The 26,406-nt window shown below is 58.0% G+C and overlaps 1 protein-coding gene across 1 annotated transcript; it reads left to right on the top strand.

Annotated features, from left to right (window-relative positions):
- Positions 1-26,212, top strand: Celsr2 (cadherin EGF LAG seven-pass G-type receptor 2). The gene is made up of 34 exons (XM_042681938.1): positions 1-3,442; positions 7,706-8,353; positions 10,631-10,853; positions 11,231-11,346; positions 11,506-11,594; positions 11,861-12,018; positions 12,370-12,533; positions 12,706-12,831; positions 13,172-13,338; positions 13,629-13,916; positions 14,021-14,195; positions 14,420-14,561; positions 14,723-14,843; positions 15,274-15,457; positions 15,823-15,924; positions 16,785-16,879; positions 17,838-18,047; positions 18,597-18,780; positions 18,877-19,005; positions 19,108-19,288; positions 19,443-19,610; positions 19,715-19,841; positions 19,957-20,157; positions 20,445-20,619; positions 20,911-21,023; positions 21,433-21,512; positions 21,617-21,743; positions 21,829-21,951; positions 22,477-22,604; positions 23,122-23,210; positions 23,315-23,506; positions 23,662-23,832; positions 23,954-24,188; positions 24,664-26,212. The coding sequence occupies exons 1-34, from the start codon at positions 130-132 to the stop codon at positions 24,683-24,685; spliced, it is 8,766 nt and encodes a 2,921-aa protein (XP_042537872.1). The 5' UTR covers positions 1-129; the 3' UTR covers positions 24,686-26,212.
- The last annotated feature ends 194 nt before the right edge of the window (positions 26,213-26,406 follow it).

The following is a 26,406-nucleotide window of genomic DNA, read 5'->3' as shown; positions in this document are numbered from 1 at the left end:
GCGGGGCGCACAGGTGGTCCCCGCGGACCGACGCCCCGGGGCCGGGCATGAGGCGCGGCGGGGCCGGCTGGAGCCGGAGGAGGAGCCGCGGCGGCTGTTGACCCGGGCTGGCCGGGGAGCAGGGAAGAGATGCGGAGCCGGGCCGCCAGCGTCCCCCTCCCCACGCCACTGCCGCCGCCGCTGCTGCTGCTGCTGCTGCTGCTCCTGCCGCCACTACGGGGAGATCAAGTGGGGCCCTGTCGTTCCCTGGGGTCCGGGGGACGCGGCTCCTCGGGGGCCTGTGTCCCCGTGGGCTGGCTCTGCCCAGCCTCGGCCTCGAACCTTTGGCTTTACACGAGCCGCTGCAGGGATGCCGGCACGGAGCTGATTGGCCACCTGGTGCCCCATCACGATGGCCTGAGGGCCTGGTGTCCCGAATCTGGGGCCCACATCCCCCTCCCACCGGCCCCCGAAGGCTGCCCCTGGAGTTGTCGCCTCCTGGGCATCGGAGGCCACCTTTCCCCACAGGGCAAGCTGACCCTGCCCCAAGAGCACCCATGCCTAAAGGCCCCTCGGCTGCGATGCCAGTCTTGCAGGCTGACACAAGCCCCAGGGCTCAGGGCAGGGGAGGAGGAACCGGCAGAGGAGGCCCTGGGGGGGCGCAGGAAAAGGAACGTGAATACAGCCCCTCAGTTCCAGCCTCCCAGCTATCAGGCCACGGTGCCCGAGAACCAGCCAGCGGGCACCTCTGTTGCATCTTTACGGGCCATCGATCCAGACGAGGGCGAGGCGGGCCGGCTTGAGTACACCATGGACGCCCTCTTTGATAGCCGCTCCAACCATTTCTTCTCCTTGGACCCCATCACTGGCGTTGTCACCACAGCCGAGGAGCTGGATCGAGAGACCAAGAGCACCCATGTCTTCAGGGTCACCGCGCAGGATCACGGCATGCCCCGACGGAGTGCACTGGCCACACTTACCATCTTGGTGACGGATACCAATGACCATGACCCTGTTTTTGAGCAGCAGGAGTACAAAGAGAGCCTCAGGGAGAACCTGGAGGTTGGCTACGAGGTCCTCACAGTCAGGGCCACAGATGGGGATGCCCCTCCCAACGCCAACATCCTGTACCGCCTGCTGGAGGGGTTTGGGGGCAACCCCTCGGAAGTATTTGAGATCGACCCTCGCTCTGGGGTGATCCGAACCCGTGGCCCTGTGGATCGGGAAGAGGTGGAGTCCTACAAGTTGATAGTGGAGGCGAGTGACCAGGGTCGAGATCCGGGTCCAAGAAGCGCCACAGCTGCTGTCTTTCTGTCGGTGGAGGATGACAATGACAATGCCCCCCAGTTTAGTGAGAAGCGTTATGTGGTCCAGGTGCGGGAGGATGTGACCCCAGGAGCCCCGGTACTCAGAGTCACAGCCTCCGATCGAGATAAGGGAAGCAACGCCCTGGTACACTACAGCATCATGAGTGGCAATGCCCGGGGACAGTTTTACCTGGATGCCCAGACTGGGGCTCTGGATGTGGTGAGCCCTCTTGACTATGAGACAACCAAAGAGTATACGCTACGGGTGCGGGCACAGGATGGCGGCCGGCCCCCTCTCTCCAATGTCTCTGGCCTGGTAACTGTGCAAGTCCTGGATATCAATGACAATGCCCCCATCTTTGTCAGCACCCCCTTCCAGGCCACTGTCCTAGAGAGCGTCCCCTTAGGCTACCTGGTCCTCCATGTCCAGGCCATCGATGCCGATGCTGGTGACAATGCCCGCCTGGAATACCGCCTGGCTGGAGTTGGGCATGACTTCCCTTTCACCATCAACAATGGCACAGGCTGGATCTCTGTGGCTGCTGAGCTTGACCGAGAGGAGGTTGATTTCTACAGCTTTGGTGTCGAGGCGCGAGACCATGGTGTTCCAGCCCTCAGCGCCTCGGCCAGCGTCAGTGTGACCATCCTGGATGTCAACGACAACAACCCAACCTTTACCCAACCAGAGTACACAGTGCGGCTCAATGAGGATGCAGCTGTGGGCACCAGTGTGGTGACAGTGTCGGCCGTGGACCGTGATGCCCACAGTGTCATCACCTACCAGATCACCAGTGGCAACACCCGCAACCGCTTCTCCATCACCAGCCAGAGTGGTGGTGGCCTGGTGTCCCTCGCCTTGCCGCTGGACTACAAACTTGAGCGGCAGTATGTGCTGGCGGTTACTGCGTCTGATGGCACAAGACAGGACACAGCACAGATCGTGGTGAATGTCACCGATGCCAACACCCACCGTCCCGTCTTTCAGAGCTCCCACTATACGGTGAATGTGAATGAGGACCGGCCAGCGGGCACCACGGTGGTGCTCATCAGTGCGACGGACGAGGACACGGGTGAGAATGCCCGCATCACTTACTTCATGGAGGACAGCATCCCTCAGTTCCGCATCGATGCGGACACGGGGGCCGTCACCACTCAGGCGGAGCTGGACTATGAAGACCAAGTGTCTTACACCCTGGCCATCACTGCTCGGGACAATGGCATCCCCCAGAAGTCTGACACCACCTACTTGGAGATTCTGGTGAATGATGTAAATGACAATGCCCCTCAGTTCCTACGGGATTCCTACCAGGGGAGCATCTATGAAGATGTGCCCCCTTTCACCAGTGTCCTCCAGATCTCCGCCACTGATCGTGACTCTGGGCTCAATGGCCGGATCTTCTACACCTTCCAAGGAGGGGATGACGGAGATGGTGACTTTATTGTGGAGTCCACGTCAGGCATCGTACGAACCTTGAGGAGGCTGGATCGTGAGAACGTGGCCCAGTACGTGTTACGAGCGTATGCAGTGGACAAGGGAATGCCCCCAGCCCGCACTCCCATGGAAGTGACAGTCACTGTTTTGGATGTGAATGACAATCCACCTGTCTTTGAGCAGGATGAGTTTGATGTGTTTGTAGAAGAAAACAGCCCTATTGGGTTGGCCGTGGCCCGGGTCACAGCCACCGACCCTGATGAAGGCACCAATGCTCAGATCATGTACCAGATCGTGGAGGGCAACATTCCTGAGGTCTTCCAGCTGGACATCTTCTCTGGGGAGCTCACTGCCCTGGTAGACTTAGACTACGAGGACCGGCCTGAATACGTGCTGGTCATCCAGGCCACATCAGCTCCCCTGGTAAGCAGGGCTACTGTCCATGTCCGGCTGCTGGACCGCAATGACAACCCACCAGTGCTGGGCAACTTTGAGATCCTTTTCAATAACTACGTCACCAACCGCTCGAGCAGCTTTCCCGGGGGCGCCATTGGCCGTGTGCCTGCCCATGACCCTGACATCTCAGACAGCCTGACTTACAGCTTTGAGCGAGGAAATGAACTCAGCCTGGTCCTACTCAATGCCTCCACAGGAGAGCTAAGGTTGAGCCGGGCACTGGATAACAACCGACCTCTGGAGGCCATCATGAGTGTGTTGGTGTCAGGTAAGGAGGGGCCCAGGTGAGGCTGGGGTGGGAGTGGTCTTCGGGGAGCCACTGGAGGTAGAAAACTGTCTACAGAGGTACTAAGGGCATGGCTGCCCAGAGGGAGTGAACCAGCCTGGGAAGAAGCCCCAGGAATCCTGGCCAGCCTGGTCCAGGCCCCGCCTGCCGCCCCAGGCTGGGCTGGCTGCTTTGGTTGGCTGCCCCCTGCCTACCAGCCTGTGACGTGCTGGGGGAAGTGTTGTGAGGCTGCCCTGGCTATGGCTGCCAAGAATTGTGGGGGGGAAAAAAAAGGCGCGTGGAGGCCTGGGAGGCCAGGAGAGCTGGGGGAGGGGCAGAGGGTACCATGGCGGGATAAGGGGAAGCAAGCTGGCCCCTCGCCTCCCTGCCCACCAACAGGACAGTCCTGTGATCTCATCCAGCCTCTGGCAGGGCTGAGGGCTGCAGGGGGCACAGGGTTCAGGGGTCAGGACCCTGCAGTCCTCTTCTGGCCCTTTCTGGCTCCCAGCTGAGCTGCAGAATGGGCCGACATGGACTCTGTCTGGGCATTCTTTTCCCTCCAGGCAGAAAGAGCCGGGCCTGGCTTCCCCTTCAGAGCTCCTGCAGGAAATCAGGCCAGAGCGCATTGTCTCTGTCCAAACAGACCCCACTGTCAAGAGTCCTTAGTTAGTTGGGGGTCTGACTTGGGGGGAAGGGCTGCAGTGAAGTCAGGGCATGCTGGGGTCCTCTGCCCCCCCCCTCCCGCCTAGTTTCTCCATGGGCTCTTTTTAGGTGGCAGGCTGTCCCTGATGTCTGTGACCATCTCCGGTTCAAGATGGAGCATGGTTACCAACATGAGCCAGGAGACAGCTGAGCTTTCAGTGCAGACCACTCCAAGAACCCTGATCTGGTGGGGGACAGATTTCCAGGGGCGTGGGAGCTTGGCCAGGACTCAGGCTGGGCATTCCTGCTGCTTGGCCATGCGCTCAGCCTGCACACTTCCCAGACACAACTAGGGGAGGAGAGCCAGACCTGAGGGTGACAGTGTTCTATCTTTCCTATCAGTTTTTTTTTGGGGGGGGGAGAAGCAAAGAGGGGACCAGACCCAGGTTACTGAGCACCTACCCTGAATCTGGGGATCCTGGGAACCTCTTGGGGGGTTCACTGTTAGCTACTCTCCCCTTCAAATACTCAGCCCCCCCTGCCCCGCCCCCAAGCTTGCTAATAGATGCTTTGCTGGACCAAGCCCCAGGGAGACGCCAAGACCAAGGAGAACGGCCCAGGATGTCTTAACCTCCTCTCCAGGAGGAGGAGGCTGGGGGGTGCATTCTCATCTGTGCCTGGCCCTAAAGGCAGAGGCAGAGGTAGAAAGGAAAGAAGCCTCTGTCTCCTGCCCTCCATCCCTAGCCTGCTGTAGGTGAACGTGGCTAGACATTGGAGATTCAGGGCACAGAATAGCACCATTCAGCCTTCTGTCCCCCTGCCAGGGCAGAGGCCGGACTGCAATCCCCTAGATTAGAGGGGAAGTCCAGGGTGGCACCCAGGGCAGCTGGGGCTGGCCTTCCAGTCCTAGCTTCCCTCCCCCTCAGCCCTGACCCTCAGAGGCAGTCACCACGGCAACCCCAAAGTTCAGGAGGCTGGGCGAGGGGAACTGACTCCCACCGCCTCTTTGTTTTCCTTCTCAGGCTCTTTGTCTCTTCCTTCTTTCCCACCCTGCCCATGCGGGCCCTTGAGCACTGCCTCTCTCTGCTACCTTCTCCCGCAGCTCCTGTGAGTCTCTCCTCTCTCACTCTCTCCATTGCTGGCCCTTTCCCTGGGCCTTTGTCTTCCCCTGTTCCATCTTGGTGTTTAGGCCTCAGTGACTGTCTTCTCCCTCTCTTCTCCCTGGTGGCTGCAGCTGCACTAGCCCAGGTTGGCTGGTTTCTCTGCAGCCCAGACTTTGCCTGCTGCTTCCTTTCTCTGCCAGGATGGACACCAGTGCCTGCCTATGGCCTGCTCAGTTTCCCAGACCAGCAGAGCCTGGGGGGGAGGGGAGGGGGAAGGTGGCACCACCTCAGTTCCTACCCTGCCTATGAATCTGAGGGGTGACCGAGGTCAAAGCAGGAACGAGGGACTGGAGGAAGGATAGAGCAGTAGGTTGGCTGTTGCAGTGGGGACAGTAGCAGAAGGGGCAGGTGGCCACAGATGGTGGGCCAGATGGGAAGCAACAGAGACACACTGGACGAGGGGCACAGACGGGGCCTGGAATGGTGAGGGGAGACACAAGGAGGAGTTGGGGTTTTTTTCCCAGGGCTGAGGGGCAGTGAGGCTTTTCTTGCTTATTGTTCTTGACTGCCCCTTCCCTAAGAATTGAGAGCACTGTGTGTGGAGTTTTTGGGTTACTTCTTGCCTAGAAGGAATATCCTGTCCAGAAATCTCTGGGCAGGTGCATCAGAGCCCTGCGCCAGCTGTAGAGCAAGTGAGAGGAGGCAGGAAGACGGTAGATGGACAAGCTTCCTAGTGCAGCAAGCTCAAGAAGGCATGGAGGACTATGGGCTGGTGTCTTGAGAGATCAGATAGGAAGGAGCAGCCTAGGCAGGAGCTTCTAGACCAGAGTGGGAGGAGCAGAAGTGATCAGTGACAGCAGGTTTGCTGGCAAGAGCAGGTGGCTCACAGCTATGAGACTGGAGGACAGATTGCATGGGCTTGGAATATAACTGAGATAAGTGTCTGGCTTCAGCCTGCCCCAGCTTAAGCAAGCTGCCCAGGAAGCTTGACTATCCACCATCCACCTCCAGTAGGTGTGACACTGCCACAGAATCTATTCCCATATTCCTCTCTTGTTCCCACCCCGCCCCAGCAACTGGCCCCTGCCCATTCCTGCTTGGGTGCCATGTGCTCTATCCAACTGGGGCCTCTCCTGCTATGCTTTTAAGTCTACTATCCTCTGCATAGATTCTCATTAACTTCTTAGTGTTCACTGCACACCTACTATGTGTAAGGCATAGTCCTAGATAAATATATGATTATCTCCCACAGTCTTCCCAAGCCATTTTCCCTTCCCCTGTGGCCCCAGCTTTCACTTTTGAGGGAAACCAAATCCATTCCCATGTGTAAGCACATTCAGGTGTGCATGGTATTTCTGAGCGTCAGATGTGTGGGCGGCATGAGACATCAGCAAATGCGTTAGTACTTAGTTGTTTATAAGTGAGTGTGTCGCCTGGAGGTATGGCAGGTAGGCACTTGGGTGCAGTGCGGTGAGCCAAGTGGGTGATGAGTAGCCAGAGGGTGTAGAGCCGGAGGAGACACCAGCCCAATGGGGTGCTGGGGTCTCCTGGTGGAAGCTGCCCAGACTCTCCCATCTCTTAACTGGATCCACCACCCCCATGTACCTTGACTTTAGTATGGAACAAGTGGGTGGTTCAGGTGGATTTCCTGGGGTGGGGTCCCCACAGCAGCAACCCAGAATTGGGCGGGGAAGAATGCTTTGTGTGGGGTGTTGCCATGGAGATAGCAGGCCTATGCCCAGGCAGTCATGGGTCTGAGTGGGAGGGGCTCCTGATGGCCTGCTGACCCAGCTCACTCCCACTCTGCTGCGGCGAGCTGCACCAGGGTCAGGGTTATGGGAGCACTGCGCTGTAAAGCGCGACAGGGCCATAAGGGAATGATTTTTTTGTGGGTCTTTCATAGTGCTCTGGACCTTGGGGAAAAGTAAGCAAATGGAGCTCCTGTTCCAGATTCTGGTATAAGGGGGCAGGACCCATGGCTGGAGCAGGGACCCATCACAGACATTAAAAAGGTGTTTGAACCTCCCCCCCCCCCCCCATGCTTTACAACCGTAATCCTAGCTACTCAGGAGGCAGTAATCCTAACTACTGAGGATCGCAGTTCAAAGCCAGCCCAAGGCAGGAAAGTCTGTGAGTCTCTTATCTCCAATGAAGCATCCAAAAGCCTAAAAGTGGAGCCAGGGCTCAAGTGATAAGGCACTAGCCTTGAGCAAAAGAGCTCGGGGGCAGTGCCCAGGCACTGAGTTTGAGCCCCTGTGTGTCATGCCTCAGAACGGGGAAACTGGGGGGGAAGGTATGCAGAAACACAGTCCAACAGGACTGCCCCTGCAAGGGGTGCTGCCCTCCAGTGACCTGAGTCACTGGGCCTCCTTTTATGCCAGGCTTTTCGTGGGCGCCACGCAGGGGCAGGGGGAGGGGACGAGGGAGAGACACATTTGGGACCCACTGGCTCCTTCTCCCGGAGTCCCCGCCCAGGGCCCCCGCCTGCTCACGCGCATCCCCTCGCATCCCCTCTCGGCAGATGGCGTGCACAGCGTGACGGCGCAGTGCGCGCTGCGCGTCACCATCATCACGGACGAGATGCTCACGCACAGCATCACGCTGCGCCTGGAGGACATGTCGCCCGAGCGCTTCCTGTCCCCGCTGCTGGGGCTCTTCATCCAGGCCGTGGCGGCCACGCTGGCCACGCCCCCGGACCACGTGGTGGTCTTCAACGTGCAGCGGGACACGGACGCGCCCGGGGGCCACATCCTCAACGTGAGCCTGTCGGTGGGCCAGCCCCCCGGGCCCGGCGGCGGGCCGCCCTTCCTGCCGTCCGAGGACCTGCAGGAGCGCCTGTACCTCAACCGCAGCCTGCTCACCGCCATCTCGGCGCAGCGCGTGCTGCCCTTCGACGACAACATCTGCCTGCGCGAGCCGTGCGAGAACTACATGCGCTGCGTGTCGGTGCTGCGCTTCGACTCCTCGGCGCCCTTCATCGCCTCCTCCTCCGTGCTCTTCCGGCCCATCCACCCCGTCGGCGGGCTGCGCTGCCGCTGCCCGCCCGGCTTCACGGGCGACTACTGCGAGACCGAGGTGGACCTGTGCTACTCGCGGCCCTGCGGGCCCCACGGGCGCTGCCGCAGCCGCGAGGGCGGCTACACCTGCCTCTGCCGCGACGGCTACACTGGTGAGCGCGGGGAGGGCGCAGGGGGACGGCGGGGGGGGGGGGGGGGGGAATGGTGATGGCCGCCTCACTCCTTCCTAGAGCATAGGTAGACTTCCGCTCCCCGAGCATTCATACATTCTCCTTGCACTTTGATGCCTGCCTACCAAGGAAGGGGTGGGGGTGTGAGGGGCCTTCCCCTCACGGTGTGCATGCACCCCTACCCACCCACTCACACGCGCGCGCGCGCACACACACACACACACACAGAGGCAGCCCAATGGTCAGCCCTGCTCCTGATTTGTATTTCATTTTTGCCAATAGTAGCTGTGTTCACACATGGACAAAACTGCTTAACCTCTCTGGGCCTCCATAACTTTCACACAGAAATAATGAATCTACTTAGATCAAACGTTGGTGGTCGCCTGGTGCCCATAGGTTCACGCCTGTAATCCTAGCTACTCAGGAGGCTGAGATCTGAGGATCATGGTTCAAAAATCAGCCTGGGCAGGAAAATTCAAGACTCTTCTCTCCAACTAACCAGCACGTTGCCCAGAAGTAGAGGTGTGGCTCAAGTGATAGAGTGTCCACCTTGAGTGAAAAAGCCAAGCAAGCCTGCAAGGCTCTGAGTTCAAGCCCCAGTACCAGCTTAAAAAAAAAATAAGTTGGTTGTAGGGATTCTTTTAATTAATTTGACATATGGAAAAAGCTGGGTCTTGACAGGTATGGCTTTTATCTGAGGATATGCTTTTATTTGAGGAGGTGACTGAGGTTATGCCTAGATCTGGTCTCCCCCACAGCCAAGTGAGCTACCTTCCCAGGACTCCACACATTTTTCCCTCAAGCATGGAGGAGCTGGGGGCAACCGCAGGGTATGGAGACGGTGGTGTTCCAGAAGGACACTGCACCCTAGGCAGAATGGTTCCATTTCTACCTCCCTTCTACACGTCCCACCTCTGGCTCTCCCAAAGATGCTTACTCCCTCCACTCTGCACCCTGACCCTCCCCACAGGCTCTCGCTGCTCCTTGGGCCACACCCTGCTCTCCTTCCTTGCCAGGCTTCCTCCTGTCCTCCAAGCCCACTGGCTCTGCCAGCAGCGTGGGCAGCCCCACCACCTTCCCTGCCGCATCTTCTTGCCCAGAACTTGCTAGACTGACTTCCCTGCTACTGCTGGGGGAGGGGGAAGGGAAAATGCTTGGGGGAGGGGAGGGGAGTCTTTGTCCAGGAGGATGGGGAGAGGGGGTTTAAAGAGTAGGCGAACAACAGTTTCCATGGAAACAAGAGCCAGTCACTAGGCACAAGAGCTGAGAACCTATCTCTAGAATCTGGGAATGAAGAGGGAAAGGGGTGGATTTTCCCATCTGATGCTGCTGGAATTTTTAGCTCCCTTGAGTCCTGATCTGTCCCATGTTCAGATTCCTATTCTCTCAACATTGCCCAGGGGCACAGGAGTCTTCAGTCTGGACCCAAGGGTTCTGGATAGAAGTTCCTTGTTTTATTATTGTAGAAGTCCTGGCTTTCCTCCTCACTGACCCCATCCCATAACTCAGACAAATCCAAATGGATCTGAGGTACCATCCCCAGGGAAGGAAAATGATCTTGGTGCCTGACAAAAAGTAGCAGAAGCTGCAGAGAGGGAGGATCAGGGGCTGGTACAGTCCTCATAACACTCTTTTCATTTATTCCTGGCAGGGTTTGGGGCCTTGGGACCAGCCAGGCCTGTATCCACATAGCACCCCCTTGGGGGAAAGGGCTGGGAAGGAGAGAGGCCTGGGAGTTTTGAGGGACTTGTGGGAGGCTGACTGCAATGAGAATGGCCTGGCAGGCCAACCAGAGTACCCTGGAAGGGTTGGCGTGTTCCAGGTCTTGCCAGAAAGTGGAGATGCCTGAGAGAGTCGGGGAGTATTTCACAAGAGGCCATGGGAGATGTTACTGGGGGTTCATTGGTCAGATTTTCATCACTGTGAAATATATCTAAGAATCAATTTGCAGGAGCCGTTAATTTTGGCTCAGGGTTTCAGAGGTTTCAGTCCATGGTCAGCCCCATAGGTGTGGGCCTGGAGCGATGGGAGTTGTAGAGCAAAGCTGCTTACTTCATAGTGGCCAGGAAGCAGAGAGACAGGAAGGGGATGTAAGAAAGCCTTCAAAGACACACCCCTGTTGTCCTACTTCCTCTCAATAGGTACTGCCTCCTAAGGTTTCCAGCATCTCCCAAAATAGCATCACCAACTAAAGACCAAGTATTCAGTAATGGGATGGTGAGGGGGCTTGGTACTCACCTTGCCTTTCCTCTTACCCAGGTGAGCACTGCGAGGTGAGTGCCCGCTCAGGCCGTTGCAGTCCTGGTGTTTGCAAGAACGGGGGCACCTGTGTCAACCTGCTGGTGGGTGGCTTCAAGTGCGACTGTCCCTCTGGGGACTTCGAGAAGCCCTACTGCCAGGTGACCACGCGCAGCTTCCCCGCCCGCTCCTTCATCACCTTCCGTGGCCTGCGCCAGCGCTTCCACTTCACACTGGCCCTCTCGTGAGTGTCTGGGCACCGGGATGTGGGGCATGATGGAATCTGGGATGCCTCCTGTTTTGGACTTAGGCAGCAGCAGTGTCAGACAGGTTATTGGCAGTAGTGGGCTCGTGTTGCCTGTGTACTGCTAGTAGACCATCTTCTTCTCCAGGGTCTGCCTGTCTCCCCTCCCACCGCCATCATCTTGGATAGGGAGCCAGGGTGTGAGGCTTCTAGTTTGATCCCATCTTCCACGTTCTAGCCCCATGAATTGAAGTCTTGACCGAGGTGTCTGCTCCTGGGGAGGGGGTGGGAACCTGGGTAGGACTGAGTGTTGGTTAGGTGAGTGGGCTGCTGGCATCCGTGTGGTAACCACATCCCCTGCCCCCACTCCTGCTCAGGTTTGCCACAAAGGAGCGCAACGGGCTGCTGTTATATAATGGGCGCTTCAATGAGAAGCATGACTTTGTGGCCCTCGAGGTGATCCAGGAGCAGGTCCAGCTCACCTTCTCTGCAGGTGACACCCATTGCCTCATATCCTCGCCTATCTCCCAATTCCCGTCTCCCAGACCCTCATCCGCATGCTCTCCTGGCCAAATATGGGCCTAGCTCCAGCCATAGCCCTGGACACTGCCCAGCCCTCTTCCTGTGTCCCAGCTCACCTTGTTCTTTGCAGGGGAATCAACCACCACTGTATCCCCATTCGTTCCTGGAGGGGTCAGTGATGGCCAGTGGCACACGGTGCAGCTGAAATACTATAACAAGGTGGGTATGGGGGGGGGGCTTGGCTTATATGCTTGCTTCAACCTGGGCGCCATTGAGCACATTAGGGAGGTCTCATCAGGGCACCTTGGCTGGGAGGGTCTGGGAGGGCAGGGAACCACTTAGCTGGGGCATTCCCATCCCACCAGGTGGTGCTCGATGTGATGTGAGTGTACACAGAGGTGCCATAGAGCTCCGTGTGTCTGCCATGTGTGTGAACTGACTGGGACCCTTGCCTACCACTTCTCTTTGCCCCTCTCTGTTCACAGCCACTACTAGGCCAGACAGGGCTCCCGCAGGGCCCCTCTGAGCAGAAGGTGGCCGTGGTGTCTGTGGATGGCTGTGACACAGGAGTAGCTCTGCGTTTTGGAGCTGCGCTTGGCAACTACTCCTGTGCTGCCCAGGGCACCCAGGGTGGCAGCAAGAAGTGAGCAGGGGAGAGGTCTGGGTGGGGGGGAGTCAGGGGAGACAAGTTGAAGAGATGAGGATTTAGAGAGTTCCAACGTGGAAACCAAGCTGGATGGGGGCTCCCCTTGCTCCTGCTCAATCCTGCTGCGCCCCTCAAGGCAGTGGTCGGCATCCGGGAATTATAGCAGGGGACTGTGGGCTGTGTGGTGGGGTGGGGAGTGATGAGAGTGCCTTCCTTCCCCTGGGCTGCTCTGCCAGGCCTCTTGCCCTCCTGCCAGGCCCTTCCTTCCCCAGGCCTGGTGGCAGGACATGGGCAGAGAGGAATCAGAGGCCTGAGCCCACCCTCATTTCACCACCTGTGCTTTCCTAGGTCTCTGGATCTCACTGGGCCCCTGCTACTGGGTGGGGTACCTGACCTGCCCGAGAGCTTTCCTGTCCGAATGAGGCACTTTGTGGGCTGCATGAGGAACTTGCAGGTGGACAGCCGCCACGTAGACATGGCCGACTTCATTGCCAACAATGGCACCATCCCTGGTATGGGGGGGCTGGAGGAGGGGGTAGGCTGGGAGCCAGGGTGGAGGAGGGGCTACACCTGGAGTGGGGATCGTAGCCTATGTGGGTCTTCTCAAGGGCTTTGCCAGCTGTCACCATCGATTTTCTCAATGGAGCCCTAGCCTGGGGCCATCCCCTTCTCTCTCCATTTCAGGTTGCCCCACCAAGAAGAACGTATGTGACAGCAACACTTGCCACAACGGAGGTACCTGTGTGAACCAGTGGGACACGTTCAGCTGCGAGTGCCCACTGGGCTTTGGGGGCAAGAGCTGTGCCCAGGGTAGGAGGGGGGGACTGTCAGAGGCCAGGGCCTGGGTGCTGTCAGAAGTCTGGGAACACTGGCAGGGTCGGGGCAGGCACCGGGCAGGGCTCCACGAGCATGGCTGTGGGTGGAAAAGCGTGTTTGGGCAGGGCCTGAGAGGGTAGGAGGGAGACAAAGGGCTCAGTGAGAGGCAGGCCTGGGCACAACGCGGGCGGGACCCAGGCAGGTAAATGCTCTGGAGGGCGGGGGTGGTGAGGGATGTGGGTCTGCCTCTTGTGGAGCCACCCCAAAGCGTCATACCCCACCCCTGCACCCCACTGCTCCACCCTTCAGACTGTCCCTCCATCTGCCTCCCCAGAAATGGCCAATCCCCAGCGCTTCCTGGGCAGCAGCCTGGTGGCCTGGCATGGCCTCTCACTGCCAATCTCTCAGCCCTGGCACCTCAGCCTCATGTTCCGCACACGCCAGGCAGACGGCGTCCTGCTGCAAGCTGTCACCAGGGGGCGCAGCACCATCACCCTACAGGTGATGCAGGGTGTGGCGGGGCGTTGCGGGCAGCCCTTGCCTGGCTAGGGCTGCAGTGGCCTCGAGGGGACTGGACAGAGCTACGGGGCAGGATCTTTTCTTGGGGAGCGGAAGTTGGCTGGATCAGTTTAGTGGGTCAGTGCTGCCATCTACTGGGCCTGCAGGGTACAGGCCCAGTGTTGCTCCAGTCTCGTCTAGAGGCCAGGCGGGCTTGGTGGTCCAGAAAAAGGGCTAGGAGAGAGGTTAATCAAGGCCGTCTGCTGAAGTGGCTTTCTTTCCTCCTGTGCCAGCTCCGGGAGGGCCACGTGGTGCTGAGTGTGGAGGGCACAGGGCTCCAGGCCTCCTCTCTGCGTCTGGAGCCAGGCCGAGCCAACGACGGTGACTGGCATCATGCGCAGCTGGCCTTAGGAGCCAGTGGGGGCCCTGGCCATGCCATCCTGTCCTTTGACTATGGGCAACAGAGGGCAGAGGGTAACCTGGGCCCCAGGCTGCATGGGCTGCACCTGAGCAACATTACTGTGGGGGGAGTGCCAGGGCCAGCCAGCGGTGTGGCCCGTGGCTTCCGGGGCTGTTTGCAGGTGAGCTTTCCCTTCTATACTCCCACTCCCTACCCCTCCCCCCCCCACCCCGCTACCCAGAGCCCTGCTCCAGTGAGGGCCAACACTGCCCGTGTCCCCCCTAGGGTGTACATATAAGTGAGGCACCTGAGGGGGTTAGCAGTCTGGACTCAAGCCGTGGGGAGAGCATCAATGTGGAGCCAGGATGCAGCTTGCCAGATCCCTGTGATTCAAACCCGTGTCCTGCTAACAGCTACTGCAGCAATGACTGGGACAGCTATTCCTGCAGCTGTGACCCAGGTATGCTAGGGAACCCTGAAAATGGGCAGGCTGACAGGTTCCAAGGGTCTCACTCTGACTCTTGTGCACCTGGGGTCCAGTCCCCTTACCCCTCTGAGCCCTCATCTCATACTCTGAAAAGCCAACACTACCTGGCTGAGTGAGAGGAAGCGGTCGAGGGTAGTTGGATGGAAGACATTGCTGGAGAAGTGGGGAGTGAGCCTCTCTGGTCCTTCTTTTCCCAGGTTACTATGGTGACAACTGCACTAATGTATGTGACCTGAATCCATGTGAACACCAGTCCGTGTGTACCCGCAAGCCCAGTGCTCCCCATGGCTACACCTGCGAGTGTCCCCCAAATTACCTCGGACCATACTGCGAGACCAGGTAGGTGGGCCAGGGGCTTGTGGTGGCAGGCAGCAGCCACTGCCTGTTCCTTCTGGGTCAGAGAGCCTGGCTGAGCTGCAGCTGGGGTCAGAAAGGCCACATCTGGCTGCACCAGGTGAGAGCAGCAGAGGGAGTTCACCTCTGCCCGGGCCTCTTTGCAGGATTGACCAGCCTTGCCCCCGTGGCTGGTGGGGGCACCCCACGTGTGGCCCGTGCAACTGTGATGTTAGCAAAGGCTTTGACCCAGACTGCAACAAGACAAGCGGCGAGTGCCACTGCAAGGTGACGGCCCCCACAAAGCCCCACAGTGGCCACCTGGGTCTCTTCTCTCTGCTCCTGGATCCTGGAGGGAGGGGAGTGGAGATGGGGATTCCCGCAGAGACCCTGAGACCTGTTGCCTGTGTGCTGGTGGGCAGGGAAATTGGCTCTTTGTCCTTGTGTTGGATGCAGTGGAGCCCAGGACAGGACTAGTATTTACCCAGTGAGCCCTGGGCTGGCTCTACAGGAACTTTGCAGCCTGTTCTGGTTGCTTGGCATCTCACCAGTGGCTTCCACTGGAAATCATTACCAGTTGTTAACTTTTGGGAGCATCCATGCCAAGGGGACCTGAGCTCAGGCAGCCTCTCTCCAGACAGCCTGTAGCTGACAGGATCTAGGAGTATCCAGGAAAGATGCCTGAGCCAATGACTCCCATCCTTCTCCCTGCTCCTAGGAGAACCACTATCGGCCCCCTGGAAGTCCCACCTGCCTCCTGTGTGACTGCTACCCCACGGGCTCTTTGTCCCGAGTCTGTGACTCTGAGGACGGCCAGTGTCCATGCAAGCCTGGTGTCATCGGGCGCCAGTGTGATCGCTGTGACAACCCTTTTGCTGAGGTCACCACCAACGGATGTGAAGGTGAGGCTCTTGGAGTGGGCGGGCAGAGCTCCAGGGAGCTCTGAAGCCAGGCTAGCAACAAGTATGGGGAGGCTGAGGGAAAGTTGGGGCACTCATACAGAGCTGTTCCTTGGTCGGTCATAGGGCTTAAACTCTGGGCCTGAACGCTGCCCCTGAGCTCTTCAGCTCAAGGCTAGCGCTCTACCACTTGAGCCACAGCACCACTTCTGGTTTCCTGGTGGTTTATTGGAGATAAGAGTCTCACAGACTTTCCTGCCTGGGGATGGCTTTGAACCATGATCCTCAGATTTCAGCCTCCTGAGTAGCTAGGATGACAGGCATGGGCCACTGGCGCCTGGCAATCCCATGTTCTTTCTTCCCCACAGTGAATTATGACAGCTGTCCACGGGCCATTGAGGCCGGGATCTGGTGGCCTCGCACACGCTTTGGGCTTCCTGCTGCTGCCCCTTGCCCCAAAGGCTCATTTGGTAGGTATAAGAGGCCCAGGAGGTGCTAGTGAGAACTTGGCCTCTACCCACTCAGTGGAGTGGGGTCAGGAGATCCTCAGCTGCAGATCCCAGGACCCTACTTTCTGTCCTCCAGGTCCTGGAGATTTTTGTCTTATCTCCCAAGATAGCCAGAGTCCTCACAACTTAAGACTATTTGTAAATTTAATTTAAGTGTGTGTGTGTGTGTGTGTGTGTGTGTGTGTGCATGACAGTACTGGGATATTCTTACTTAGCTTTTTTGCTCAAGGCTAGTTAATGCTCTACCACTTTAGCCACATCCCCATTTCCAGCTTTTTGCTGGCTAATTAGATATGAGTTTCTCAGATTTATCTGCTTGGGCTGGCTTTGAACCTTGATCCTCAGATCTCCCCCTCCTGAGTATCTAGGATTACAGGCATGAGCCACTCGTGCCGGTGCCATCCAAACTCTGGACAGAAATGCTGACATGCCTGTATTGTGCTGGGAGCAGGCTGGGTGATGGAGATTCAAAGTTGAGTCACACAGAGTTCCTACCTAACACTGGAATTATGCCAACATGAAAGGCAGGCAGTCTTGGGGAGCAGAGGATGAACTGGTAGAGAGTGACAGAGAACATGAGGTGTTTGCTGGGGAGGGACAGGGACGTCTGGGCACTCTAAGAAGGTCTCTACCCTCCTGCCCCCAAAGCCTTTGCTAGGACTGATTGGTGGAGATTTCTGGCTCTAGAGTCCTCTATAACTCTATAGACTTCTACATTTTTGACCCTAGAGTTCTCTCTTAGCACCCAACAGAACTTCCCAACCAGGTCTCCAGGGCTTCCTGTGTGTCTGAAGCCAGCCCTCTTGGCTTCTTCCCCCCAGGGACTGCTGTGCGCCACTGTGATGAGCACAGGGGTTGGCTCCCCCCAAACCTCTTCAATTGCACATCGGTTACCTTCTCAGAGCTGAAGGGCTTCGTAAGTCCACTTACTTCCTCATCTCCATCTCCTTCCTCTCCTTTTCCTCATGCTTCCATCTTTTCTTTTGGCAGGGGGGTGGGGTGGGGGGGCAGGGGGAGAGCTGGTACTGGGGCTTGAACATAGGGCCTGGGCTCTGTCTGTTGGCTTTTTTTGCTCTAGACTGATGCTCTACCACTAGAACAACAGTTCCACTTTTGGCTTTTTGGTGGTTAAATGGAGCTAAGAATCTCAGAAGCTGGGCACTGGTGGCTCATACCTGTAATCCTAGTTACTCAGGAGGCTGAGATCTGAGGATCACAGTTCAAAGCCAGTCCCGGCAGGAAAATTTGTGAGACTCTTATCTCCAATAAACTACTCAGAAAAGCCAGAAGTAGGTTGGGAGCCAGTGGCTATTCAGGAGGCTGAGAGCTGAGGATTGCCATTCAAAGCCAGCTGGGACAGCAAGTCAATGAGACTCTTATCTCCAATAAACCACCAGAAAACCAGAAGTGGTGCTGTGGCTCAAGTGGTACAGCACTAGCCTTGAGCTGAAGAGCTCAGGGACAGCGCCCCAGCCTAGAGTTCAAGCCCCATGACTGACACAATAAATAAATAAAGCAAGCAATCAAGCCAGAAGTGGTGCTGTGGCTCAAGTGGTAGAACGCTAGCCTTGAGCACAAAGAGGCTGAAGGACAGCACCTAAGCCCGGAGTTCAAGCCCCGGGACTGGCAAAACAAAACAAAGCAAAAACCTTATAGCCTCTCAGATCTCAGCCCCTTGAGTAGCTAGGATTACAGGAGTGAGCCACTGGTGCCCAGCTTCATACCCCCATCTTTGAGAAAGGGGATTCTGGAATCCCAGTCCCTGTTTCTTTTGGGGGGGGGGCAGCCCTTTTCTTTTCCCTTCCTGAGGCATTCCAGAATTCCAGTTCTCACCCTCCATCACTGCCCCCTGGCCTTCTGTCCCTCCCGTGCAGGCCGAGCGGCTGCAGCGCAATGAGTCTGGCCTAGATTCAGGACGCTCCCAGAGGCTGGCCCTGCTCCTGCGCAACGCCACCCAGCACACGGCTGGCTACTTCGGCAGCGACGTGAAGGTGGCCTACCAGCTGGCCACACGGCTGCTGGCTCACGAGAGCGCCCAGCGGGGCTTTGGGCTGTCTGCCACGCAGGATGTCCACTTCACTGAGGTGGGACTTGCAGTGGGCCAGGCTGGCTGGTTGGGTGGGGGTGATGGTGAGTGTGACTGCTCTTGGCAGTCTTTGGGAAGGAGGAGGGACACTCCCCCAGCACAAGGCTCCCATGAGAGCCTGTCTAGTGGTGATTCAGCACACGGGGGTCTCAGAACCTCTTCAAGCCCGCATCATATCTAAGTGGTATAGAAAGGACTGTTTGTCCTGAGGTGCAGGCTGACCCGGGGACCTGGCTGCTGTATCAGGGCTGATTCCTCTGGGAATCAACAGGGCACACAGAGGGTGGGGCATGGGAAACACAGCTTGGAGCTCTTATTTAGAGCAAGAGGAGGAAGGATTAGGAGTAGAGCATCCTTGATGGGTAGGCAGCGGAGCGGGGGGGGGGGGGGGGGGGGTGTGGGGGGGGCTTCCCAGGGGGAAGGGCTGAGAGTCAGGGCCGGTGGGGAGCAAGGCTGAGCCCAGCACAGGCTGGGGACTCGGTGTGGGCTATGAATGGCGAGTGTGGGCTGCGAGCACATGCCACGTGTGACCATGCCCACCCCCCAGAATCTGCTGCGGGTGGGCAGTGCCCTCCTGGACGCAGCCAACAGACGGCACTGGGAGCTGATCCAGCAGACGGAGGGCGGCACGGCCTGGCTGCTCCAGCACTACGAGGCCTACGCCAGCGCCCTGGCCCAGAATATGCGCTACACCTACCTCAGCCCTTTCACCATCGTCACGCCCAACATTGGTGAGACTGCTGCCTGGGCCGGGAAGGGCGTGTGGTGGGAGCTCCTCTAGGGGTGGCCTCCCTTGGGGGCTGACCTGGGGCCACGCCGGGTCCTAGTCATCTCTGTAGTGCGTCTGGACAAGGGGAACTTCGCCGGGGCCAAGTTGCCACGTTACGAGGCACTGCGTGGGGAGCGGCCCCCGGACCTCGAAACAACAGTCATTCTGCCCGAGTCTGTCTTCAGAGGTCAGTGGGGGCGTGGGCGGGTCAAGGGCTGGCCCTGGGGGGCATCCGTGCAGGCCTGCAAGGGACAGGGCCCGGCTGAGTGTGGCAATGTCCCTCTTCCAGAAATCCCCCCCGGGCTCAGGCCTGCTGGTGCTGGGGAGGCCCAGGAGCAGGAGGAGCTGGCGCGGAGGCAGCGGCGGCACCCAGAGCTGAGCCATGGGGAGGCTGTGGCCAGCGTCATCATCTACCGCACCCTGGCTGGGCTGCTGCCCCACAACTATGACCCAGACAAGCGCAGCCTCAGGTGAGCAGCTGGGGACAGGGCAGGTGGAGATTGAGGTCAGGCAGGTGAACGCTGAGGTATGGAGGGACCAGGAGTAGGGCATTTCCCAGTGATGAGGGTGTCTCCTGGTTACCTGGTTGTCATGGCGACTATGCCCCTACCTGCCTCACATCAGAGTCCCTAAGCGCCCGGTCATCAACACACCTGTGGTGAGCATCAGCGTTCACGATGACGAGGAGCTACTGCCACGCGCCCTGGACAAGCCAGTCACTGTGCAGTTCCGGCTGCTCGAGACAGAGGAGCGAACCAAGCCCATCTGTGTTTTCTGGAACCATTCGATCCTGTGAGAGCCTGTGCTGCCCACCCCCAGCCTCTGCCCCCCCCACCCCCCCTCCCACCCCAGCAGCCCATCTGCCTCCCTCACCCTTCCATCCCGTCCTCCCGCAGGGTCAGCGGCACAGGTGGCTGGTCAGCCCGAGGCTGCGAAGTCGTCTTTCGAAATGAGAGCCACGTCAGCTGCCAGTGTAACCACATGACAAGTTTTGCCGTGCTCATGGATGTGTCCCGTCGGGAGGTGGGGCCCGTAGAGGGGCGGCAGGGGCGGCTGTGGAGCCGTGGGTGGGTGTCTAGACACTAGGCTGGCTCTTTAGGCACTGCCCTTCCTGATTGTCCTGCCGCCCACTCTGCAGAATGGGGAGATCTTGCCACTGAAGACATTGACATACATAGCCCTTGGGGTCACCTTGGCCGCCCTGCTGCTCACCTTCCTCTTCCTCACGCTCCTTCGTGCCCTGCGCTCCAACCAACATGGCATCCGCCGCAACCTCACAGCTGCCCTGGGTCTAGCCCAGCTGGTCTTCCTCCTGGGGATCAACCAGGCTGACCTCCCTGTAAGATGCCCTCCTCTCCTAGAGATTTCCTCAACTTCCTGCCCCTACTCCTTGATAACCCCCTCTCCCCCCTACTCCAACCCAGGCCCATCCCTGCCCTGACAGTAGCGAATCTGATCAAGAGCCTAGGCTAGCGCGTGGCCCACAATGCCCTCTTCTCCAGCATCCCACTGAGTGTCTAGAGCTCCTTCTGACCCAGGCTTCTCCTGAAACTTGCCCCTGTCTGACCTGAGCCGAGCCCCTGCACTGGCTGTGTCCTGGTCACTGATCAGTGGCCTTGCCCTCAGTTTGCCTGCACAGTCATTGCTATCCTGCTGCACTTCCTGTACCTCTGCACCTTCTCCTGGGCTCTTCTGGAAGCCTTGCATCTGTACCGGGCACTCACAGAGGTGCGAGATGTCAACGCCGGCCCCATGCGCTTCTACTACATGCTGGGCTGGGGTGTGCCGGCCTTCATCACAGGTACTTCACCACTTTCCTGGTTTTACATCCGGGGGCCTACATCTTCCACCATGCTACCCAAGGCCCACAGGCTGAGAATAACATCCTTCTGTACCAGGACAAGTTATTCACAGGTGTCCTGAGTTAACCCAGGCCCCAAGCCCCCGTGTAGGAGCTAGGTCCTCTTCCAGGAGAAGCGAATGGGTAGAAGGACATCAAGTCCTTCCACATGCTCCAGGTCTGTCCTGTGAGTCCAGAGTTGTGCATTCTGTGCTCTGAGCACCCTCCTCTGCTGCTGTCTCCATATTCCAGGTCTGGCTGTGGGCTTAGATCCTGAAGGCTATGGGAATCCTGACTTCTGCTGGCTTTCAATCTATGATACGCTTATTTGGAGTTTTGCTGGCCCAGTGGCCTTCGCTGTTTCGGTAAGTACTGAGAGTGAGCCAAGGTGAGTTGGTTGAGTCTCTCTGGATCCCCTTTAGGGGTGTGTGTGTGTGTGTGTATGTGTGTGTGTGTGTGTCTTGAACTCAGGGCCTGGACATCATCCCTGAGCTTTTTTGCTCAAGGCTTGCACTCTACCACTTGAGCCACAGCTCCACTTCCAGCTTAATTGGTGCTTAATTGGAGATAAGAGTCTCACAGACTTTCCTGCCCAGGCTGGCTTCGAATCATGATCCTCAGACCTCAGCCTCCTGAGTCGCTGGGATTACAGGTGTGAGGCACTGGCAACTGGCTGGATCTGCTTTAGGAAGCGTGGAAGCTGCTGGGCCCCAGAGGGAAGGACTGGAGCTGTCAGTCCCCGCTGGTCCTCTCATGCTTCTCTCCACTGCCCAGATGAGTGTCTTCCTGTACATCCTGGCGGCCCGGGCCTCCTGTGCTGCTCAGCGGCAGGGCTTTGAGAAGAAAGGCCCTGTGTGAGTATGGGGGTGCCTGGGGCACAGGGAAGGCATCTGTGTACTGTGTTGGGGGGGCTCATGGTGGTCTCACACACTGCCCTGCCCCCCCACCCCACCCCCAGCTCGGGCCTGCGTCCCTCCTTTGCTGTTCTCCTGCTGCTGAGTGCTGCATGGCTGCTGGCACTGCTGTCTGTCAACAGTGACACCCTCCTCTTCCACTACCTCTTTGCTGCCTGCAATTGTGTCCAGGTACCTGGCCTGGCCTTCCTGAGGGAGGGGAGCTTGGCTGAGGAGTGACTGAATATGCCCAGACTCTTGCTGCCTCTCCTGCCAGGGCCCATTCATCTTCCTCTCCTACGTGGTGCTTAGCAAGGAGGTCCGGAAAGCACTCAAGTTTGCCTGTAGCCGCAAGCCCAGCCCTGACCCAGCTCTCACCACCAAGTCCACCCTGACCTCGGTGAGGACACCCTGGGCCGAGCCTCTTTATTCTCTATACTTGTTGGCTTCCTTTCTTTCCCCTATCCAATTCCTGGAAGGAGGAGGAGGGGTGAGATGTTAGGTGTGGTCTTGGGAGGAGATACTGTGATAGCGAGGTAGGATTCTGCTTGGGGGAAAATGGGGTCATGGGCAAAGTTAAGTAACAAATGTCCTGTGCCCGAGAATCATTCATGAAGTTTCCACATTTCCTGCCTCCCAGAATACTTCCAGGAGACAATTCCTGGTGCCAGCATTAAAACAAAAACACAAACACAAAAAACAAAAGCCCTCTTACTCGGCAAATCCAGGGCACGTGGGAGGCGCCGAGGCGAACAGCTACTGCGGAGCTGAAGCCAATACCAGGCCCAAAGATGTGGGGCCTCTCCCTTTAAGACATGGGCATGCAGCGGGTAGGACCTAGAGCAAGCCCCCCGCGCCTTTCCACTTCCTAGCCTGGGCCCACCTTTCTCTCCCTTATTTGTCAACCTGTCTGTCCTCTGCCTAGTCCTATAACTGCCCCAGCCCTTATGCAGATGGGCGGCTGTACCAGCCCTATGGAGACTCAGCTGGCTCACTGCACAGTGCCAGCCGCTCATGCAAGAGCCAGCCCAGCTACATCCCCTTCCTGCTGAGGTGAGCCCTGGAGACGGGAGGGAAGGGAGGACCAGGCATGCTGGACCTGAGCCAGCCAGATGCTAGGCCATAATGTGGCCAAGACGGTAGCAGCTTGAGGTAGAAGCTGTAAAAGACACAAAGCAGCCAGGCGCTGATGGCTCACATCTGTAATCCTAGCTACTCAGGAGGCTGAGATCTCAGGATCACAGTTTGAAGCCAGCCTGGAGAGGAAAGTTCCTGAGACTCTTCTCTCCAGTTAACCACCAAAACACCAGAAGTAGAACTGTGGTAGAGTGCTAGCCTTGAGCACAAAAGCTCAGGGACAGTGCCCAAGCCCTGAGTTCAACACACACACACACACACACACACACACACACACACACACACACACACACACACACACACACACACACACACACACACACACACACACACGCGACAGAAAGCGGGAACTAGAATCCAGGGGGAGAGAAAAATAAGGGGATAGAAGGTAAGAGGCCACACTGACCCCTCTAGCACAATCTTATCTTCTTAGGGAGGAGTCTACACTGAACCCTGGCCAAGGGCCCCCTGGCCTGGGAGACCCAGGTGGCCTGTTCCTGGAAGGTCAAGACCAACAGCATGGTGAGGATGGAAGGCCCTGGCCATCTAGCTGGGCAGGGGCCTGGCTTTTGCTGTGGGTGTGCCGAGGTAGGTGGGCCAACTATGATCCTCCCCTGACCTCCCAGATCCCGACACGGATTCTGACAGTGACCTGTCCCTGGAAGATGACCAGAGTGGTTCCTATGCCTCTACCCACTCATCAGACAGTGAGGAGGAGGAAGAAGAGGAGGAGGAGGCCACTTTCCCTGGAGAGCAGGGCTGGGACAGCCTGATCGGTCCTGGAGCCGAGAGACTGGCCCTGCACAGTACCCCCAAGGGTGGGCTGACACCAGGGCTCTGGCCTTATGGGGGGCAGTGGAAGCCGGAGAGGCCTGGACTTCCCGGGGAGCAGGACTCGGGTAGGCGGTTGACTTAGCCGCCTCCCCTCTCTGGGGCTCATCTACTTCCTTCCCCCCGGTCTCCCCTCTGCCAGATGGAGGCCCAGGGCCTGGGAAGGTCCCCTGGCCAGGAGACTTTGGACTCACAGCAAAGGAGAGTGCTGGCAGCGGGACCCTTGAGGAACGGCCACGGGAGAATGGAGATGCCCTGTCTCGGGAAGGGACCTTGGGCCCCCTGCCTGGCCCTTCTGCCCAGCCACACAAAGGTGAGTGGAGCTCCTCCAGCTATCCCCACTGCCCTGCTAGGGACCACTGCAGATCTATAGGATGCCCCCCCCCCAACTACCACCACTGGGGCCTCATGGTATCCACCCTCCCGGCCCCCAGGAATCCTCAAGAAGAAATGTCTGCCCACCATCAGCGAGAAGAGCAGCCTCCTGCGGCTACCTCTGGAGCAGGGCACAGGCTCTTCTCGGGGCTCCTCAGCCAGTGAGGGCAGCCGGATGGGGCCCCCTCCCCGCCCACCACCTAGGCAGAGTCTCCAGGAGCAGCTGAATGGGGTCATGCCCATCGCCATGAGCATCAAGGCAGGCACCGTGGACGAGGACTCATCAGGCTCCGAGTGAGTGGGGCTGGTTGGGTGGCCAAGGTGATACTTGCAGCCATCCTGGCTGGGACAGAGCGGCCCCTGGGCCTCCCCCCAAGGTGGCTGTGGTTGGCAGCTGGAGTTCAGATGGGTTGAGCATGGTCCATGTCCCTCACGTGTCCAGAAACTAGGGTGCCCTGTGGGGCTTCCTGTGGTGGGCTCAGCCCAGGGCGGCCCGAGGGAGGGCCGGGAGCTGGGCCTGCTTTTCTGTTTCCTTCTCTGTGAAAGCTGCTCGCTGTCTTCCTCTGCTCCAGCTAACCTTCTGTCTGCCTTTTCTGCCACTCTCCTTTCCTGCCTCTCCAGATTTCTCTTCTTTAACTTCCTGCATTAACCCTGGGCCGGTGGTTCCTTCGTCCCGAGGCTCCCCTCCCTTCCCCAGCAGCGCTCATGCCCCACTCCTGTCTTGTGCTTTATCCTGCCCCCCTGCTCCCCGCCGCCTGCCCGCCCGCAGCAGCGACGAAACGTCCATCTGAAGAGCCTGGGCCTTGCGTCGGTCTAAGGCCATCTAGTGCCAAGCCCCTCCCCTCCACCCCACTCACTGCACTTTGGACCCCTGGGGCCAACATCTCCAAGACCAAGTTTTTCAGAAAAGAGGAAAAAAAAAAAAAAAAAGGAAATTTTAAAAGGATCTCCACTCTTCATGACTTCAGGGATTAATTTTTTTTATACGCTGGAAACTGACTCCCCTTTCCCTTCCCAAAGAGGATAGGACCTCCCCGGAAGCTTCCCAGCCTCTCCTCAGTTTCCCATCTGCTGTGCCTCTGGGAGGAGAGGGAATCTTAGGGGGCCTGCCCCCCACATTTGCCATCACCAAAAGGAAAGGACAAAGCCACATGCACCTGGGGCGTCAGACCCTGCGGGCTGCACCGGGCAGGCCTCAGCTGTGGAGGGGGGGCAAAGGGCGCCCCTCACCGGCCCCCCGCCACCCTCCCAGGAACGGAAAAGCCCTGTCCAGCCAGGAGGCAGAAGGACTCAGTGCCCCTGGACCCCCAAATGCTGCATGAACCGTTTTAAGGGGAGCCTGCACCCCTAGGCAGGGGATGGCCACCCTAGCCCCTCTCCTTTTCCTGGGACTCCAGCCATGTGCTGCAGCCCAGGTGTTTGCTCAGTTTGCTGACCCCAAAGTGCTTCATTTCTTCTGCCTGCCCCCTGCTCTGGGGGAAGGCCAGTCATGTGTTAAGTTGCGCTTCTTTGCTGTGCGGGGTGGGACCGGGAGGGGAGAGAGGAGGCGCAGAGCTGGATCAGTTGCCCTGAAGGGCCTCAAGCACACGTTTCAAGTCTGGGTTCTGGTGTCCCCTCCCCCACGCCTCCATATCAGACGAATGCCACTTTGTCTGACCTGCTGTGGCCTCTGAGACATGTTCTATTTTTAACCCCTTCCTGGAATTGGCTCTCTTCTTCAAAGGACCAGGTCCTGATCCGCATTGCCCCTTCCCCACTCTAGCCCAGCCCCCTGTGAAGAGAGAGTTAATATATATATATCTTTATTTATTTGCTTTACGTGTTGGGATGGGTTTGTGTCCAGTCCCAGGGGCTCTGATGAGGCCATGGCAGGTGGGGTGTGGACCCAGCAGCCCTTCCCCTCGCAACTCTTCTCCTCCCCCTCAGTTTTGCCAACCATCCTTCATTGGCCTCACCTTCCAAGCATGTATTCCAGACTTGTCATGAACTTTCCTTCCGGAGCACATGGCCAGAAAAGAGGCTTATGGGCAGGAAAAAAAAAAAAGTATTCCTGTTCCTCTTGGAAGGTTGGCCTCTGGTGTTTCTGCCATGGATTCTCACCCTGCCCTGTCCCCTGTCCCCTCAGCAATTCCTTTAAAGGGTTAAAAATTTAACTGGTTTTTACTACTGATGACTTGACTTAAAAAAATACAAAGATGCTGGATGCTAACTTGATACTAACCATCAGATTGTACAGTTTGATTGTAACTGTAAATAAGGTAGAGTTTTGTTGTTTTTTCCATCCCCATACTACTGAATAAACTAGTTCTGTGCAGGTAGTGTGTGTCTGCATGGTGCCCTGTCCTGGGAGAGGCCCAGATTTTGGAAAGCAAAACACAAGCAGGGCCTGGAAGATCCCATTAGGAGACGGTAGGAACTCAGATACCAGCTGGCTGACAGGTGGCTTCCTAAGGCCCTCCCCAGCAATGCTCCCAACAAAGCTCCATCTGCACAGCACCCAGTCCTGGCATTC

Source organism: Dipodomys spectabilis, unplaced genomic scaffold (genome assembly GCF_019054845.1).
Source record: "Dipodomys spectabilis isolate Male_0828 unplaced genomic scaffold, ASM1905484v1 ptg000002l, whole genome shotgun sequence".
NCBI classification, from domain to species: domain Eukaryota; kingdom Metazoa; phylum Chordata; class Mammalia; order Rodentia; family Heteromyidae; genus Dipodomys; species Dipodomys spectabilis.
Note: the sequence above shows the minus strand (reverse complement) of the source record. Positions and strands in the feature narration are given on the sequence as shown.